Source organism: Somniosus microcephalus, chromosome 7, assembly GCF_052327205.1.
Source record: "Somniosus microcephalus isolate GS21.2 chromosome 7, FLI_Smic_1.0, whole genome shotgun sequence".
In the NCBI taxonomy this organism is placed as follows: Eukaryota; Metazoa; Chordata; class Chondrichthyes; order Squaliformes; family Somniosidae; genus Somniosus; species Somniosus microcephalus.
This window is the reverse complement of record NC_140993.1, coordinates 31961323-31981959: the sequence shown is the minus strand read 5'-3', so window position 1 is coordinate 31981959 and position 20637 is coordinate 31961323. Positions and strand designations below refer to the sequence as shown.

The 20637-nt window shown below is 47.2% G+C and overlaps 1 protein-coding gene across 1 annotated transcript in view; it reads left to right on the top strand.

Moving 5' to 3' along the window:
- LOC147114590 (ras-related protein Rab-31-like) overlaps positions 1–20637 on the top strand; it is a 162564-nt gene that overhangs the window by 98916 nt on the left and 43011 nt on the right. Inside the window, exons 5-6 of the mRNA XM_085992360.1 lie at positions 6586–6692; positions 7174–7283. Of these exons, the coding sequence (XP_085848486.1) occupies positions 6586–6692; positions 7174–7283 (217 nt within the window). The remainder of the gene's footprint in view (positions 1–6585; positions 6693–7173; positions 7284–20637) is intronic.

The following is a 20637-nucleotide window of genomic DNA, read 5'->3' as shown; positions in this document are numbered from 1 at the left end:
GAGGAGAAAAAAAATGACTCATTCCTGAAGAAAAGAAAAACCGCAGATCTGAAATAAAAGCAGAAGTTGATGAGAATGCACAACCGCGCCAATGTTATGAGGTGATGCATGCATCAGGGGGCCTTATTTGCACCGTGGATTAGATGGGGAAACCTAATGGTGTGTTCACTCCATGCCTGATTGGCTGGCATTCCGTTGTGCGCCCGGCAGACTTCACTTAAGGTCTGTGAAATCCCTGATTAGCCGATTAAAGCTATTTTTTATTTATTCCTAAGAAAATTTCCTGTGGTTGGATGAGGCTCGGCCCAACAAGGTGCAGTTTGCTGTTGGAGAGTTAAGGGTTAATAATCAAACTGATCTGTATAACTGTAACTAGCCATCGAGCAAAAGGCTTTCTAAGATAAACAGGAAAACAGCACGATGTACTCAGCCAGGAAATAAGTGACTGGGACAGCATTGACTGAGTGCTTAATGTATAATATTTGGCTAGTGTAATAAATATAGGCAGAGGAGTCAATTAACTATGGTATAGAGTGGATGTTTAGGGAGATAAGTTGTTGATAAAACTAGTTCTCAAAGGACCCAAGACAAATAGATCAGGAAGTCTTGGTTGTGGAAAGTATCTTTGAAGTAAACAACTAAGACGGTTTATGTAAATAAACCGTTCTTAAAAGGATTCAAGAACAGATAACCTATGAGATCTTATCTGTGACATGTACCTTTTGAACTGAGGTGTATAAAGTAGCATAGTTTTACAGAATTCGTTGGAGAACTCGAAAGATAGAGAAACCAAAATCTACTCTTTTTTGTACAGTATAGATTGATCACCTGTGCTGTATATGAATAAAGTCTGTTCCGTAGACTCCACCATTCAAGTGTCTCGTGCTCACTCAAAGCGTGTCGATGTGAACCGTGGAAGGAAGGAGGTTGACTAGCAGTTGATCCAACATTCTCCCATTTATAGATTTTCATGAAGCTATGGGGGTGGATTTTCCTCTTCAGGGGACTGGCAAGAAATCTTTGACGGGCAAGGCTTCTACCCACTCCACGCGTGTGCTCCTGAGCCTGACTGACCTCCTGGGATCTGGGCAATTATCATAACTTGGCTGGGGGAGGGGGGCGGGGTTAGGGCCATTTATTCTGCCAGTGGATTTCCCACCTCTACCACGCAAAGAGAGAAATTGCTGCAGTGCCTGCTGACGTAATAAAACTCACTACGCACTTAGTTTGAGCATAAAGCAAGGCTTTAATCAACTTGTTTCAGAACATGGAGGTCTAGTTGTACTTCACTAGTTCCTTGTCTTTACAAAATGTCCCTGGAAAGCTGTGCCAACGCCCGAGTATTTATACTCCTTGGACGGCGCCACCAGCTAGCCGTCCAGTGTTATTTCTTAAGTAGTTTCTTGATGATGAGATTTATGACACCTGCTATTGTGCAGCATGGCCAGTTGACGAACAAACATTTTTAAAGAAAAATTAGCATTTTTATCCTTCCTTCTTTGTGTAGTGCAATGCAATCGATCGCAGTAAACAAAATAACTTTTGAAAGCGTGACCCCTCCCTCCTGCGGCCCATGGCGACACTGGATGCCAGCAACACACCGGAGTTCCTTATGCCCAGCATTGCTACGGTGCAAGCGATGGAAAATATGATGAAGTCTCTCATTTCTGTTGAATTATAATACAGTACACCCTTATTTAGGCCAATGCATTATTATGTATCTGACATCACTTACGCCCAGGAAATGCTGTTGGGTTGGGCATGCCAGCGGAGTGGCTCCCCGCCTGATTTTCCACTCCTGCCCAACCAGATTACATTGGTTGGAGCGGAAATTTAGACCAGGATTGTTGTAGGATTATGATTGGCAGTCACCATGTAATTTTTAGTTACTGAGTATTTCTGTTTGGCTGCACTATACACCCGGCATATTCTGGAAGCTTCCATTTTTGGTCCCTTTTATGCTATAGCCTGCAGCCTGGGCCATTACTACTACTGGTGCAGCTCAGCAAGGTGGGAGGATAGGAATCCCTTTGGGTATTCCCATTTATGCTGTGTGACATGGATAAGGAGGTTGAATTCTTCAGAGCACTGTAGGAGCTATGTGCGCTCTTGCACATTATACCTCAGGACCTGAGTTATGCAGATCAAGTCAGTCGGACCAGGGGAGGTCTGAGGAGATTTGCCTTTGTTAGTTCTGCTTTTCCAGAGATGCAGCGACCAAGCTGCGCACTTGTTGCAGGCTGATCTTCCGACAACCCAAAGAACTAGTATGGCGCACCCTGTAGCTGTGAAGGTGACAATGGCATTAACCTTTTATGCTCCTGATTCCCTCCAGCCCCCCCACAGGAGACACCAGCCAAATCAGCCAGAGTTGTCTTGTGTTGTCCCTGCAAAAGCGGGAGCCACGTTCAATGACGCAGCGCCTGCCCTCTCTCTGGCAGTTCTTCACTCCTTTGAGGGGCCTGGTTAGAGTGGGAACTTGTGCCGAGTCCTTGAGGGAAGGCTACCTTCTCTGAACCTTCTCCTGTCATAGCCTCGATGCTGCGGCTCCCCCCTAGATACCTCACAAACTGCACCAGAGTGGTCTGTCGGATGCCTATGATGTGGGTGAAGCCAGATATCACTACTGTTTCTAAATGATCACCCAGTCTACCAAATCTGGCAGTAACATATTCCTATAACTGGCTTAGAGGGAGTGTAACGAAGGTTCACTAGACTGATTCCTGGGATGGGGGGGATTGTCCTATGAGGACAGATTGAGTAGACTGGGCCTATATTCCCTAGAGTTTAGAAGAATGAGCGGTGATCTCATTGAAACGCATAAAATTATTAAGGGGCTTGACAGGGTAGATGCTGGGACATCTAGAACTATGGGTCACAGACTCCGAATAAGGGGCTGACCATTTAGGACTGAGAAATTTCTCACTTAAAGGATTGTGAATCTTTGGAATTCTCTATGCCAGAGGGCTGTGGAGGCTCAGTCATTGAGTATATTCAAGACAGAGATCGATAGATTCTTGGGCACTAAGGGAATCGAAGGATATGGGGATAGTGCTGGAAGGTGGAGATGAAGTAGAAGATCAGCCATGATCTTATTGAATGGCAGAGCAGGCTCGAGGGGCCGAATGGCCTACACCTACTCCTATTTCTTATGTTCTTATCAAGGTCTCAGTGAGAACTCTGCTCCATGCTTGCGCCCTCACTGCTTTGCGGTTCCCCTACAGAGGGCAGCAGAGAATCTGCTTACTTCATTATCTGCTGCGTGTCAGTAAGTCCCTCCTGCAGGGCTGTAGCGATGTGAGAGGCTCTCCGATAACTGCTGCAGGTTGCTCACGGTGGACTCAAGCGATGTAATAAACACGTTGTTCTCCTGCATCAACTCGTGTGAAGGCTGGCTCATTAGGATACCAATCCCTGGCCTATGCTTTTGGCAACTGCAGTGGGCCGGCAGCCTTGTCAGATCGTTCTGCTTCCCCCCCCCTGCCGACTGCACTTGCTCCTTACTTGTGCTTCATTCAGTGCCAATTCCGCAAACTCACTAAGTGTTGTCAGCGAGGTGCGAGTTGTCGGTGCCTGGCGCAATGTGTTGCGAGGTGCCAGGCTCTTGTCGTGCAGCTTGCTCTCACGCCGTCTCGGGAAGAAACGATAGGAAGAAGAATTACAATGTACAAAAGCAAAATACTGCGGATGCTGGAAATCTGAAACAAAAACAGGAAATGCTGGGAACACTCAGCAGGTCAGGCAGCATCCGTGGAGAGAGAAACACAAGTTAACGTTTCAGGTCGATGACATTTCGTCAGAACTGGAAAAAGTTGGAGATGGAACAGGTTTTTAAGCAAGTGTAGGGGCAGAGAGAGGGGGGAGGGGAGGAAAGAACAAAAGGGAAGGTCTGTGATAGGACGGAAGGCAGGAGAGATTAAGAGACAAAAGGGATGATGGTGCAAGGCAAAAGGAGATGGTAATGGGACAAGTTAAGAAACAAAAGATGACTCGAGTTGTAGTGTAAATGGCACTGGCAGAATTACAATGTACCTGCCTTCAGAGAGACATCACTGCGGACCAGATACTTCTTCAGCCAATGAATACGCTCCTCAGCTCCCCTTTAAGAGCAAGCCGCAGTGGAGGCAAAAACCCTGGAATAATTCAAGAGATAGTTAGATGCTGTCATACGGGACAGTCTAGGCTCCATTGGAAGGAAGAACTAGGTGGGCTGAATGGCCTCCCTCACCCACGTACCTTTGTGAGTTAGCTGACTAAGCCGGGTTAGGGATGCTGCTACAAATGGCTTCAGAATCGGTGGGACAGGGAAGGGAAAATTCACTATAAAAATCACCTAGGGATCCCACTCCTGATATATGATTTAGGGTGCGGCCAAGATCTGGCTCGACTGTAATGCAGCCTGTGATTGAATACACGACTAAATACTCTCTGTCTGTTCCCTCCCCGCACCCCCCCCCCCCGCCCTACACACACACACAAAGAATGGCCTTTTGGGCGAGTTACTGGAGACTCCCTGGAGCCGTGCAACTTACCTCGGCATGAATCGTCATCTTCAGGAGAAGAGGAAATAAGGGATTAAAAATGAGGAGAGGAAAATGTGGGGGAGTAGCATTCTAGATATATGCAAGTCTCATTATCAGTCACACGCTCTTGCTTTTATCTCTCTCAACCTGCATAGCATGATTACTCTGTGTCCAATTATTATATTTTATATACTAGTCAATCCCTGGTGGCATTGCTCACAGTGAGTTGGGTGGGGTAAGTTTGACAGGGAAGTTGTTACATGATGCAATTGTAAAAATTACAGGAAGTGTGCTCTATATGCAAAACTATTAATATATTCTAGATATATATGTGTTGCAATAGATCTCCTCAAAAGGGAAGTGGGGCTAATTGGTAACACTTTCAGAGATCCGACAAAGGCATGATGGGTCGAATGGCCTCCTTCTGTGCTGCATGATACTCTAATTCTATGACAAGGCACTGTACAGTAAGGAGGAGAAACAGCCGGCATTGAGCAGGAGGGAAGAAGGGAAAATGGAGAGGGCTAGTGGCTTGAAGGTGTGGTGGAGAAGAAGGGCTGAATCTTAAACACCAGAAATGGGTGGGTTGGGGGTCAGGTGAGATGACCAAACTTTAAAAATCTCAAACCCGACCCCAATCCGCCCACTTCTGTGTTTAACGGGGCAGGACAAGGGGCGGGCAGCCAACCCGCCCCCAGGAGGCAGGTTGGCCAATTAAATATTTTAATGAGGCTGGCAGCCTCTGATTTAACCTGCTTTGCAGGATTAACTCTGGCCGGCCGGGTTTCCCAGGTCCCTGGAAATCCGGTAGCTGAAGGGAGGCGAGGACAGCTTCGGGGAAGAAGGTAAGCGCTTCTCCGCGGCCCCCCCAAGTTCCCCCCCCATCAGACCCCCCCCACCCTCCCAGCCCCGGGTCAGGGATCGCCCTTTCCCCCCCACCCCCCACTCCCAATAGCAGCAGTAAGTGACTTACCTGCGGTTGCGGCCTCCTCTGGAGGGCTCCCCGCCCAACTGGAAGCCAAGTCTGTCAATCAGACTGACCTTTGGGCGGGGAACCTGTCAAAGCAAAATTACACACGCTGTGGAGTCAAACCTCGAACTTACGGGCTTCCCGACTGAAACTCCATCACCCCCCCACCCCTCTGCCTGCACAGCACGCCCCTGTCAAGATTCAGCCCGAAGGGTTTTTAGTGAGAGTTTTGGCATGTATTTCTTTCTTGTATCCAGCTAATGGAACTAGAATCGAATAAGGTTGGCTAAATTATCCTAGCAGCAAAACCTGATTAAAAAAACAAGTCCCCAGATAATTCTCAGACATGCTTGATGAAAAACTATTACTCAGCATCTCAGGATAATAGTTGCAGGACCACGCTAATGCCTAAGCCAAAATGTCGAAGAGCAATCTTTCCTGGCTGAGCAGTTTCCATTTCTGACTGCACTTTCCACAGGCCAGGGAAAATACTTTTTTTGCATAACTGCTCACATGCAACATTCCTGAGGTTGAGATGCTCCAGACGTACAGTTTCCAGGCACCCAAACATGTCACCGTATCTCTTCCAATCCCAGGGTCAAGCTGACATGAAAAGGCTGTCTGTCGCTGTTTGGGAATGTGTCTGCTCCGGATCTGGAGCCCACTTTGGTGAGAGGTTTCAACTCTGAGGAAAAGACAGAAATTAAGTAGGTGATTCACTCTCTGGCTAACGAGAGAGGTTTTCTTGTAGCAATCATAGCGGAACACCGACGACAACTCCGAATTCCCTTGACTGAAAGAGCCAATGTAGCCATGGGAAGTTTAGCAATAGCATCACTTTTAGATCTGAAGGACGAAAGGTTACGTAGTAAGCATTCATTTCTGGAAATATCAACACCACTCTCACTGGGAAATGGTACATGGTAAAGGAAAACTAAAAGAGGAGATAAAATAACCAAATAAGGCAAGATTTAAAAAAAAAAATAACATGTCTTATTATTTTTATTACTAAAGCCAAATTTATGGACTGTGAGAAAATAATGTCTGTTTTATTTAGAGCTCTGATCATGTTCATTCTGTGCTTTCACTCAGGAATCATTCTACACTTTGAAGAAATGGGTGAAGGAATTGAAAGAGCACGGGCCTGAAAATATTGTGGTGGCAATTGCTGGAAACAAATGTGACCTTTCTGACATGAGGTTGGTATATGCACAACATAATCCAGGTTGGTTTGAACTGAAGCGGCAGTGTAGATTATTTCTGCCCTTTTAATAATTTAAATATTGCATCTGTACAAAAAACCTTTGTCACTTCCCTCAAATCTGGGTTACACTGCCAAGTATCTTCATCTGGTTTGTAAATTGATAGCAGACCATTGATGTGATTAATGCAGCGAAGTAATAAGCTTGGCTCATGTAAACAAGGTTCAGTGTAACAGTCCACTATTTAATGTAATGTAGATACAACAACATCATTAAAGGCTCACAATTTAAACAAAATGACTAGTGCATGTGAATGAATAATAGCTCATAACAAAAAATTCTAGTTTGATAGTGTGCAGTTGCTAATTGGATGAACCACTTGTACATACACAAACCTCCAACAACTGAAGATTGTTTATAATCTCCATATCCCTGATTGATTCACGTTTGACTAATGGACCTTTCTTTGCTGTTCCAGAGAGGTTACAGTGAAGGATGCCCTTGAATACGTTAAGTTCATAAATGCGATTTTTGTTGAAACAAGTGCAAAAAATGCCATTAATGTTGGAGAGCTCTTTGAAAGAATCAGTAAGTAATACTCGTTCACCTGAAATTATATCACCAGTTAATGAAGTTATTGTGTGAAATGTTGTCCGATCACAAAGCTTTATTTTTTTTTTTAAATTGAGAATCCAAGAGGACATGACCAAGGTTAAAAAAAAATAAAACATAAGGTAGATCATAAAATAGTGACTAGGTGATGCCAACCTCGAGTTTTAATAGCTTCAGGAATGTAGGAGAAAGGGAACATTGAAGGAGATAAGGAGATCCTAGGAAGGAAGGAATTTGAGTCATGACTTTTAATTTCAATGCAGTGGGGATGTAGGGAGAAGGCAGAGAATAACATTGTTATAAATCTCATCATTCATCAAGAAACTACTCATGAAATAACGCTGGACGGCCAGCTGGTGGCGCCGTCCAAGGAGTATAAATACTCGGGCATGGGCCCAGCTTTCCAGGGACATTTTGTAAGACAAGGAACTAGTGAAGTACAACTAGACCTCCATGTTCTGAAACAAGTTGATTAAAGCCTTGCTTTATGCTCAAACTAAGTGCGTAGTGAGTTTTATTACGTCAAACATCTTTGGAGATAAGAAGGAAGAGTGTAGGAAAGTTCATAGTATCAATAGAGAACAATTGCAATATAGAGACAATTTGAGAGATCGCCTATCAGGCAACAAGCATTCTCTTGTGCAACCTTCAGAGTGTGAGAGAGATGGTAGAATTCAATAAACCTGGCATCAGAAAAAAACAGCCATTAACTTGCCATTTTATTCAATAAAATCTCAGCTGATTCACTAAGTACTGCTGGATCTGGCCTACATATACCTCTTAATGCCCTCTAAAATGACCAAGAAGGACATCCAGCAACGAAATTCAAATAAGAAGAAAATAGGCAACAGGACAAGAATAAGGCAATCTCAGCCCAGTTGGCTGTGCAGAGTCCTCCTAACATCTGGGGGCTGGTGTGCAACTTTGGCAAATCCTATCCCACCTGCAGGATAGACCCACCAAAAGTGGAGACATTTCATGGCTTCAGGTCAGGGAAATTTTCTGCTGATCAGTATCACCAGCTACAGTTCACTGACCCTTCAACTGACAAATCAGTAATCCTCTATATTGAACACCACCTGGAGCAAGGTAAGGGCATAGCATATACAGTAAACTCTTGTTTAAACGGCACTTAATCACCCGGAATACTTTAATAACCGGCAAAATAGATAACCGTTAATCTTGCCGAATCCATCCAGCACTCGTTTTGCCGAGTCCAAGTCTCCCGCGGTGGCCGAGTTAGTCAGTGGTTTTTATTTTTGTTTGTGTTAAAAATTGCCTTGGTCGGTAGACCTCTCTGTTATCCAGAATTTTTCATCAACCGGCACCATCCTGGTCCCATAGGTGCCGGATACGAAAGAGTTTACTGTACACTGGGTGGGTGGCTTGGTAGTACCACCAATGACCAAGCTAGTTCCTTCCTGAAGGACATAGCTACCAGACTGGGCTTGTGTCAAGTGGTGAGAGAACCAACGCGAGGAGAAACCAAATTGACCTTGTCCTCACTGACCTACCTGTCACAGGCACAATAAGATTGATAGGAGTGGCCACTGCATCGTGCTTGTGAGGACAAAGTTTCTTCTGCACATTGGGGACATCCTACATTGTATAGTGTGACAGTACTGTTGTGCCAAGTGGGACAAACTAAGGTTAGATCTAGCAATCCAAAACTGGGCATCTATGAGGGGATGTTGACAGCAGCAGCAGCATTATACAACACCATCTGTAACCTGACGGCATGGCACCCCTCATATCACTATCAAGCCAGCAAACTAACCCTGCTTGAGTGTGGAGTATAGCGAGAAGCAGCACCAGGCATATTTAGAATGAGGTATCAATCTAGAAGCTACAACACAGGGCGATCTGCATCTTAAATGACAAAAACTGAAGGGCTACATGGTCCCATAATGAATGGATCAGAGCAAAGTTCTGTAGCCCTACCGCATCCAGTCCTGCGCACCATAACTGGTTACCCACCTAGCCAGGCTATTCCAGCGTAGCTATGATACTGGCATCTATCTGATAATGTGGAGAATTCACAAAAAAGAGGTATTTTTATAACTGCCCAATTACTGCCCTATCAGTCATCTGCCAATTATCAGTAAAGTGATGGAAGGAGTTATCAATAGTGCCTTCCTATGTCACCAATAATTAGGTGTCAGCCTTGACTCAGTTATAGCATACTTGCCTCTGAGTCAGAAGGGTGTGGGCTCAAGCCCCAGTCCAGAGGCTTGGGCACATAATCTAGGCTGCCACTTCGATGCAGTGCTGTTGGAAGTGCCATCTTACAGATAAGATGTTGGCTGGGTCAAATACTGGAATTCCTTGTCCAACACCATGTTGGAGCACCATCATCACAAGGACTGCAGTTCCAGAAGGTGGCCAACCACCAGCATCCCAGGGCAACTAGGGATGGGCACTAAATGCAACCCGGCCAGTGTTGGCCACATTCTGTGAACAAATAATTGAAAAAAAATCCTGGGTTTGCTTTTAAATAGCTTAGTTTTAATTTTAAAATGAGGTCAATACAAAATAAAGTGACAGTACAAAACAATAAAATGGGGCACATTTACTGAGCAAAAACAATTAGGGTTAGATTTTACAAATTCACATTACTGACTCAGAGATTCGCAGGCTGGGAGCACATAGCCGGGATTAGCACATGGAGGTCAGAGGTCCTGCAGGATTTCCATCCATAATGCTGCTCTGGATCATGAATTTATACAATTGCCACTTACATGTTCAAGTTGAATCAACGACTTTATTTTTATTCGTTCATGGGATGTCGCATCTCTGGCAAGGCCAGCATTTATTGCCCATCCCTAATTGCCCTTGAGAAGATGGTGGTGAGCCGCCTTCAAAAACCGCTGCAGTCCGTATGGTGAAGGTACTCCCACACTGCTGTTATGTAGGGAGTTCCAGGATTTTGACCCAGCAATGATGAAGGATCAGCAATATATTTCCAAGTTAGGATGGTGTGTGACTTGGAGGGGAACTTGCAGCTGGTGGTGTTCCCATACGCCTGCTGCCTTTGTCCTTCTAGGTGGTAGAGGTCGCGGGTTTGGGAGGTGCTGTCGAAGAAGCCTCGGCGAGTTGCTGCAGTGCATCTTGTAGATGGTACACACTGCAGCCACGGTACGCCGGTGGTGGAGGGAGTGAATGTTTAAGGTGGTGGATGGGGTGCCAATCAAGCGGGCTGCTTTGTCCTGGATGGTGTCGAGCTTCTTGAGTGTTGTTGGTGTAAAGTCTGTGTGTTCTAGTTGTAATTAATAACACACAGGCTACAAGCTTAAAGTTCAACAGGTCTTTACTGGTTGGAGGTCAGGACGATCTGCAATACATCTTACTACACAGTGCTTATATACCGGTGGTCACCACCGGTATTACGTATACAGCAGCCAGAGAAAGTAGCACATCTCTTAAGGTGGAACAGGCTTAAGTTCTCTTAAGGTGGAACAGGTTACATACACCACAATCCTCCCTTTTTAGCTTAATAGTCATATCCCCATTTAACATAACATCATAACATATATACATATATAACTTCAGGTATAAACAGTTCAAAGGTTCAGTCTCTCAGGAGGCCTTCTGATTCGGTCTGGATAACGCCTTTCAGTGGTCTCTGATTCTTGTTGCTGAGGTGACTCTGCTTGTTGGTTCCCTATGTATTGGACGTCATCATCAGGTACAGTCCCTGCCGAGGTAGATGCTTCAGGTTCATTAACGTCTTCCACAGTTGTCTCTGTCGCAACCATGGGTTCGACTCTTGCTCTTGATTCTACCAATTGATCCGCATGACGCCTTATCACATTGTTACCAATATCTACTGTGTACATCAGAGGTCCTTGTCTGGCCCGAATTGTTCCGGGCTGCCATTTTTCGTTTCCATAGCCCCTTGCCAACACTGGTTGTCCTACTTCGAAACTTTGCGTGGACTTGTTATTAATATGCCGGAACTGTTTGTTTTCCACTTCCCTCCGCACATTTGGTTTTAACAAGTCCAACCTGGACCGCAACCTCCTGTTATAAAACATCATGGCAGGACTTTGGTTAGTCACTGCATGAGCGGCGTTTCGATACGCCATTAGGAAATTGTCCACCTTGTGCTGGAGCGGAATCTGACCATCGTTCATGGCCTTTATTGCCTTTTTGAATGTTTGGACAAATCTCTCGGCCAACCCGTTTGTCGCCGGGTGATATGGGGCAGAGGTATAATGTTTCACCCCATTCTTCTTTAAGAATTTTTGGAATTCTTCTGACACGAACTGTGGTCCGTTGTCCGAACAGATCTGTTCTGGCAATCCGTTCCTTGCGAATATTGTTCTTAACACCGCAATTGTCTTTTCTGAAGTAGTGGTATTCATCTTGATCACTTCTGGCCATTTGGAATGTGCGTCCACCGCAATTAGGAACATGGAGTCCATGAATGGACCAGCAAAGTCAATATGTATGCGTTGCCATGGGGCTGAAGGCCATTCCCATGGGTGTAGTGGTGCGATCGGAGGTGCATTTTGCACTTTTTGGCACCCAGCGCAGCTTTTCGTCAACTCCTCTATCTGTTGGTCAATACCCGGCCACCATACACAAGCCCTAGCAAGACTTTTCATCTTAACTCCCCCCAGATGACCTTCATGCAGTTCTTTTAGAACTCTTTCCCTTAACTTGGGAGGAATAATCACTCTTGTCCCGTACATCAAAGTACCATGGCAGACGGACAGCTAGTCTCGCCTTGCCGAGAATGCCGGTAACAGAGGATCACCACGTGTTGGCCATCCTTTCACTGTCACCTCGTAGACTCTGGACAGTGTCGGGTCGTTCCTGGTTTCCCTTTCAATACTTGCATTGGTGACTGGTAAACACTCGATGATGGTCGAATGAAATAACTCAACAGGGTCAACTTTCGTCGTTTCTTCTTCTTCAGGTAGTGGCAGGCGCGACAGCCCATCAGCATTGCCATGCTGCTTCGTACCTTTGAATTCTATTTGATATTGATGTGCCCCTAGGAAAAGGGACCATCTCTGGAGACGCTGTGCTGTCATCACTGAAACACCCTTCTTAGGGTTAAAAATGGATACCAACGGCTGATGGTCTGTCAGAAGTGTGAATTTTTGGCCCTGCAGGTAATGATTAAACTTCTTCACTCCCCATACAAGGCTGAGAGCCTCCCTATCGATCTGTGCATAGTTACGCTCAGCGGAGGTCAATGATCTGGATGCAAACGCGACTGGCCTTTCCGTGCCATTTGGCAACTTGTGTGAGAGTACTGCCCCAATACCATATGGAGAAGCATCACAAGCCAACCGAATAGGCAGTGTCGGGTTGAAGTGAGCCAACACTTCCTCTGAGGTGATCAATTCTTTGCTTTTGCGAAATGCCTTCTTACAGTTTTCGCTCCATTCCCATGGTACCCCCTTCTGTAAAAGAGCGATTAGCGGGTGCAGTACCGTGGATAGATTTGGTAGAAATTTATGGTAATAGTTAATCAATCCTAGAAACGACCTCAATTGAGAGACATTATCTGGAGCGGGAGCCTTTACAACTGCCTCTATCTTGTCAGGAGACTTATGAAGCCCCTCCCGGTCAATGACATGACCACAGTACGAGATCCGCTTCTGGAAGAACTCGCATTTCTGCCGATTAACTCTAAGTCCATACTCTTTCAGTCTGTTGAGCACCAGTTCCAAGTTTGCGAGGTGTTCTTCATCACCATCACCTGTAATCAGAATATCGTCCAGGTAACATTGTGTGCCTGGAATTCCCTGTAATACCTGCTCCATGGCCCTCTGCCAAATTGCTGGAGCCGATGCCACTCCAAAAACCAGTCTATTGTACCGGTACAAACCTCGATGCGTGTTGATCGTGAGGTATTGGCGTGACTCTTCTTCAACCTCCATCTGCAAGTACGCCTGCGCCAGGTCTATCTTGGTGAAGTGTTTCCCTCCAGACAACGAAGCAAAAATATCCTCAATCCGCGGAAGCGGATACTGCACCGTGTGAAGCACCGGATTAACGGTGATTTTGAAATCTCCACAGATGCAAACCTTCCCTGGTTCTCCTGGCTTGTTGCTCGAAGGACGTTTCATAACGGGAACAATGGGCGTAGCCCACTCACTCCAATCTACCTTAGACAGTACACCTGAACGTTCTAGCGCTTCCAGTTCCGCTTCTACAGTAGGTCGTATTGCATAGGGTACCGGTCTGGCTTTAAAAAATTTTGGTTGTGCATGTTCATCAATCTTGATGTTTGCCGTAATTCCTCTCAGTGTTCCCAGTCCCTGCTGGAACACCTCTTTAGCATCATCCAATATTCTGGACAATCGTTTAGGTTTGACATCTGTTTCCCCGGAATCTACTGTTAGTGCCTTCAAGGAGTGCCAGTCCATATTCATTTTCCTAATCCACTCCCGTCCCAGTAGTGGTGGACCTCCTTCAGGTAGCACATATAAGTCCATTACTTGGCTTTCTTCGCCCTTGTGGACCACTTTTACCTCTATCTTTCCGACGGGGTACACTCTTTGCCCCGTGTATGTATTCAATATAATCTCCGTATCCCGTAGGGGAATATGTTGGAATAACCTTTTGTAATCTTTCTTATTCATGACCGTCAATGCCGATCCAGTGTCCAATTCCATCTTTACTTGGACTCCTGCTATCTGAAGGGTGACCCAAATTGTCTGGAGATCTGCATCCTTACCAACGTTGTGTACTCTTAAGCTACCCAGTTCATTACTGCTAGCGTCTGAATCTGACTTCTGTTCGGTCGAACTGTTCTTTGTCACCTTGTGTACCTTTATGTATTTTCCTTGCGGTGACTTTTTGTTGCTGGTCTTCTTTCCTGACCGGCATACTTTAGCTATGTGGCCAAGCCTGCCACACGTTCTGCATTCTTGGTTTTTAAACCAACACTGGTTCTGATCGTGCGTTGTCTTTCCGCAACGATAACATTTTACAGTACTCAAACCCAATTTATTTGTACTGAGTTCCGGTGACCGTAGCTGCATTACTGCCGTGCCTCTCGCTGCGGCTTCGTGTGCTGCTGCCATAGTGACCGCTTTCTCAAGCGTCAGCTCATTCTCCTCGAGCAATCGCTTTTGTGTATCTTCTTTTAATAAACCACACACAAATTTATCTCGTAGCGCCTCTGTCAATCTCGTTCCGAATTGACAGTACTTTGCTAGCTTACGCAATTCCATTAAATATTCAGCATTGCTTTCATCCTTCAGCTGCCTTCTGCTGTAAAATTTAAATCGTTCCGCTAGCATCAGCGGCGTGGGGTTTAGGTGATTTTTCAGGACAGTAACAATCTCCTCGAACGTCTTATCCGTCGGTTCATCTGGTGATACAAGGTGTTTCAATTGCCCGTATGTCTTCGCACCCATTAAGTTTAATAATGTTAGTGCTTTCTCTGCATCTGGGATTTTATTTGCTTTACAATAATTTTGTATGCGTTCTACATACATATCCCAATCTTCGATGTCGCTATCAAAGGTATTAATGTTCCCATGTTTAGGCATCGTTGCAATTTAATTTCTTTTTATTTTTATCCAAGATGGCGGCTTCCGCGCTCTTTTCTTCGTCCTCCGCCTACAAAATGGCGGTTTTCCCGCGCTTGGCGGTCTTCACCCTTCCCCCGACGCTGTCTCCGCTTCACCGCGGCTCTCGCGCCTTCAGTTGCCCCCAGACGCTGCACCTTTTTAGCCCGAATGCGGCCCGGCCCTTATCACCAGCCGCGATCGATGTCCCCGTGCTGCGCCTTTCGGCCCGAATGCGGCCCGGCCCTTATCCCCGGTCGCGATCGATCTCACCGCCCTTATTCCTCCGTCTTCCCTCCCCGTCTGTACAGCCAACGTGGCCGATTTTCTGGTCGCGTCGCTGCCCGGCTTACCCACTACCGAGGTAGAAAGAAGATAGCTGACAGCCGCTGATGGAGGCTTCGAGTTCAGGGTGTCTTCTGCACTCTGGTTTCTCGATGTCTGCCGCGCGACGTGTCTTCCAGCAGGGTGATGAGGGTGGAAACCTCTCTTCGACGTCCGTTCAGTGGACGAAGCCGCCGTGGATATAACTGCCGCAGGGTAAGAATCTGACTCGTCGCCACTGTAAAGTCTGTGTGTTCTAGTTGTAATTAATAACACACAGGCTACAAGCTTAAAGTTCAACAGGTCTTTACTGGTTGGAGGTCAGGACGATCTGCAATACATCTTACTACACAGTGCTTATATACCGGTGGTCACCACCGGTATTACGTATACAGCAGCCAGAGAAAGTAGTACATCTCTTAAGGTGGAACAGGTTACATACACCACAGTTGGAGCTGCACTCATCCAGGCAAGTGGAGAGTATTCCATCACACTCCTTACTTGTGCCTTGTAGATGGTGGAAAGGCTTTGGGGAGTCGGGAGGTGAGACACGCCGCAGAATACCCAGCCTCTGGCCTGCTATTGTGGCCACAGTATTTATATGGCTGGCCCAGTTAAGTTTCTGATCAATGGTGACCCCCAGGATGTTGATGGTGGGGGATTCGGCGATGGTAATGCCGTTGAATGTCATGGGGCGGTGGTTAGACTCTCTCTTGTTGGAGATAATCATTGCCTGGCACTTGTGTGGCACGAATGTTACCTGCCACTTATCAGCCCAAGCCTGAATGTCATCCAGGTCTTGCTGCATGCGGGCATGGACTGCTTCATTATCTGAGGAGCTGCAAATGGAACACTGATCCACTACTAATAAATAAACCTTGGCAGGGCACCTCCCCAGCCATCAGGTTGTTTGTGAACCTGTGTAGCATTACCAGGTATGTGTTATTACCAAAACTAAAGAGTGGTGGGATCGGGGCAGGGCAGTGGGTGGGATCGGGGCAGGGCAGCGGGTGGGATCGGGGCAGGGCAGCAGGTGAGATCGGGGCAGCGGGCGGGATCAGGGCAGTGGGTGGGATCGGGGCAGGGCAGCAGGTGGGATCGGGGCAGCGGGTGGGATCGGGGCAGCGGGTGAGATCGGGGCAGCGGGTGGGATCGGGGCAGCGGGTGGGATCGGGGCAGCGGGTGGGATCGGGGCAGCGGGTGGGATCGGGGCAGCGGGTGGGATCGGGGCAGCGGGTGGGATCGGGGCAGCGGGTGGGATCGGGGCAGCGGGAGGGACCGGGGCAGCGGGAGGGATCGGGGCAGCGGGTGGGATCGGGGCAGCGGGTGGGATCGGGGCAGCTGGTGGGATCGGGGCAGGGGCAGTGGTTGGGATCTTGGCTTGAGTTCTGATGTTTGCTTTGCTGCTACTGAAAATTAATTGAATATCTTAGTAGCACTCATAACTAATACCTTCACATGATTATAAGACACTAGACTAGGTTGGAAAAAATAGATTTCAAGGTTAAAAATCAGGTTTCTGATATCCAGTTTATATTCTGGAAATTTCCGGACACTCCACTCAAAACCAGAAACGTCTGCTTAAATCCAGAGAGCGGGCAGCTGAAAGGATCCTCTCTTTCATTCAGCATCCTGACCAACTCCACAGATCACGTTTCTGCAACCCATGTATCCACTTTCTTGCACAGACGTTACACATGTCATACACATCAATATTGAATTAGCAAAACAAAGGAATGAGCTGTGTCGATACGTAACCCTCCCAAGATTGAGTTTCTTAGCTCCTACCACTGACCCGCTTCAACTGCCAGCCACTGGGAGTTGTCATTTGATTAACTGGCAGTGGCTATCTGCAGCTTAAAAGACCACAGTGCGGGGAGTGGGGGCGGGGGGGTGGTTGCGGGGGTGGAGGAGGAGGGCGGTATTTTAACCCTACCCGTCTGGCCAAAACTGAGCGAGTGGACATTTCAAGTCGCCCAGGTTACTTACCCGCTGGTAAAACCGCCAGGATCCCACCATGCGCCATTTTAATCTGCTCGACTGAGCAGGCGGCAAAGGATGCCCGCCCAAAGCCGGCGGGGTCCTTCTTTACAAGTGCATGCTGGATCCCGATGAGGTCAATTGTAACCGAGGCTTGAGTGGTGCGGCCGTCCGTCAGGTGGAAGCCAGCCGTAACCTGCCAGGGAGAAGCAGAGGTTGGAAAAAGGTATGCGTTTTTTTTCCCTCTCCTTTCTGGGGCCGGGAGGAGCGGGAGTGCCAACTCTGGAACCCACGAGGAAAGCTTATGCCTTCCCTGCCTCGATCACTATCTAATAATTCCCCTTAGAAAGGGTGGAGGACACAATTGGACTCAACTCTGATAGTTGAATCTCTTAGCTGAATAGCCTCCAACACACAGTGGGGGTAATTCTAACTTTGGGTGAAAGTGCAAAGTGGACAATATCGAATCAGCTGCCCTTTAAACATCGGAAATGAGAATCGGGAGAAATGTATAACTAGTGGCCGATTCGACATTGCCTGTTTTACACTGTCGCCCTACGTTAAAATGACCCCCATTGTCTTGATTCATTTATGAAGATTGGTCAAGTAAGCATGGAACCAGAGACCATGGAATACTTTGCAGCATGAGGCAGTGCCTTTAGATGAGGAGAGAAGAAGAATGACCAAGAGCCAATGGGAATCGGGGGGAAAACTCTCCACTGGCTGGAGTCATACCTAGCACAAAGGAAGATGGTTGTGGTGGTTGACGGTGAATCATCACAGCCCCAGGACATCGCTGCAGGAGTTCCTCAGGGCAGTGTCCTAGGCCCAACCATCTTCAGCTGCTTCATCAATGAGCCTCCCTCCAACATAAGGTCAGAAATGGGGATGTTCCCTGATGACTGCACAGTGTTCAGTGCCATTCACAGCTCCTCAGATGATGAAGCAGTCCATGCCCGCATGCAACAAGACCTGGACGACATTCAGGCTTGGGCTGGTAAGTGGCAGGGTAACATTCGCGCCACAGAAGTGCCAGGCAATGACTGTCTCCAACAAGCAAGAGTCTAACCACCTCCCCTTGACATTCAACGGCATTACCATCGCCGAATCCCCCACCATCAACATCCTGGGGCGTCACCATCGACCAGAAACTTAACTGGACCAGCCACATAAATACTGTGGCAACAAGAGCAGGTCAGAGGCTGGGTAGACTGGATGGACTTGATGCTGATACCAGGTGACAATAGGGTACAGGAGGTTGGCAAAGGATCTGTTCTTGGCATTCATTTCCCTCACTTTGAGCACAGAAATTTAGCACAAATTATAAATTAAAGTTAGGGAGAGCCCACGGTGATGTGAATTGTTGAACGATATATCTGAAGGAGAGGAGCTTTTCTCTCTGTGCATTCTTACATTCCTGACTGTAGTGTATGTACCTTTAAGAGAGAACTACTTTTACAGCTCCTGTATACTGTAGTACTGGCAGTGACCACACCTGTATATAAGCCTTGAGCATGCATCTGTACCCCAGTCTTGAGACTACCCTACTCCAGTAAACACCTGTTGATTGTTAAGCTACAGCATCCGTGTGGTTATTGAAAAACATCATACTCTCAGAATCACGGATCTAACAGTGGCGACGAGTGTCGATTCGAATCTACCTGCAACTCTGCATTTCCCTTCGAGGATTCGCTCCGGGAGGGCGGTGGAAAAAAGTCGAGGCCAAAAACACGGGCGTCGACCACGAGCAACCGTCCAGTCGTCCGGCAGAGAGTGAACATCGCAGGGGAGGCTGTGGAGAGCCGGGCTTGGTTCCCCAGCCACGACGATCAGCAATAGACTGACGACAGGTACAGCGCAGACCCTTCCCGGACAGCGGCGGCTGGAGCTGACCGACGGCGGAGAGAAAGCCGAGCAGCGTCGACGGGGTAAGACAGAGGGTGAAGCGCACAGGGCGCAGCCGGGGGTTGAAAACCGAGCGGTGTCGAGGAAAAACAAAACGGAGAGAGAGAGGGTAAAGCAACAGCCGGGTTCAGGACCGAGCGGCGGAAATGGGAAAGGCGCACAAAAAAAAAAGAACACGCAGAGCACAGCCATGGCTCAAGGGCTGAACAGTGTCTGCGGGGAGAAGAAGGGAGAGCGCGGGAGACGCCATTGAGCCGCGGAGAAGAAGGAAGAGTGCGGGAGACGCCATTTTTAGAAGCCGCAGCGGAGAAGAAGGGCGAGCGCGGGAAGGAAGGAAAGCACGGGCGACTCCATTTTGTGCCAGCGGAGAAGAAGGGGAAGCGCGGGAGACGCCATTTTTGACAGTTAAATCACACCCAGGGGTGCCGAAGAGTGGCAGTATCTCTACGTTTGACAATGAAGTCGAAGATTGGGCGACATATGTGGAACGTATTGAGGTGTACTGCAAGGCGAATGAAGTGCCAGATGCTAGGAAAGCAATGGTTTTGTTAAATTCCATGGGTGCAAAAACTTATGGGTTACTGCGAAACCTAATAACCCCAGAGAAGCCTGTGAACAAGAATTTTGAAAGCATAGTAGAAATCCTACAGGACCACTTAAACCCCACACCGCTGCTGATAGCAGAACGATTTAAGTTCCATAAAAGAAACCAACACAAAGATGAAAGCAATGCTGAGTACCTAACGGAACTGCGCAAGCTATCGAAACACTGCCAGTTTGGAGCGGGACTAGCAGATACGTTAAGGGACAAGTTTGTGTGTGAGCTGCAAAGTGAAGGAACCCAGAAACGGCTTCTATCAGAAAAGGATCTTACGCTGGACAAGGCTTTCAGTATGGCAGTATCACACGAAGCAGCCGCAAGGGGCGCTGCAGAGATACAACGGAGACCGCAAGAATATGGCACCAATGAAATGTCCTATGGAACAGGGAAGTGCTATCGCTGCGGCAGAACAACACATGACCAGAAGGATTGTTGGTTCAAGGACCAAGTGTGCAGACAGTGTGGAAAAGCAGGACACATAGCAAGAGTCTGCAGGTCTGGGAAGAAAACCAACAGTAAGAAATCTCCACAGGAGAAGTACAAAAAGGTACACCAGGTGATGGACAGTAGTTCAGATGAACAGAAAAGTGACACAGACTCCGGGAACAAGGAGCTGGGTTGTCTGAAACTACATAAGGTAACCAAAATGGAGGATCACCAGACTATCTGGGTTACACTCAAGATAGACGGAGTCCAAGTGAAAATGGAATTGGACACAGGATCAGCCCTAACAGTCATAAACCAAAGGGACTACAAGCGGCTATTTTCATATATACCCTTGAAAGATACAGAGATTGTCTTGAAGACGTACATGGGGCAAAAAGTCTACCCCAAAGGAAAAATAAGGGTGAAAGTGATATATAAAGGCCAGGAAATACCTAAAATGGATATATATGTATTGCCAGATGGAGGACCACCACTGCTAGGACGTGAATGGATCCGGAAGATACAATTAGATTGGCATTCCATACAGGCACTGAAGGTTGAG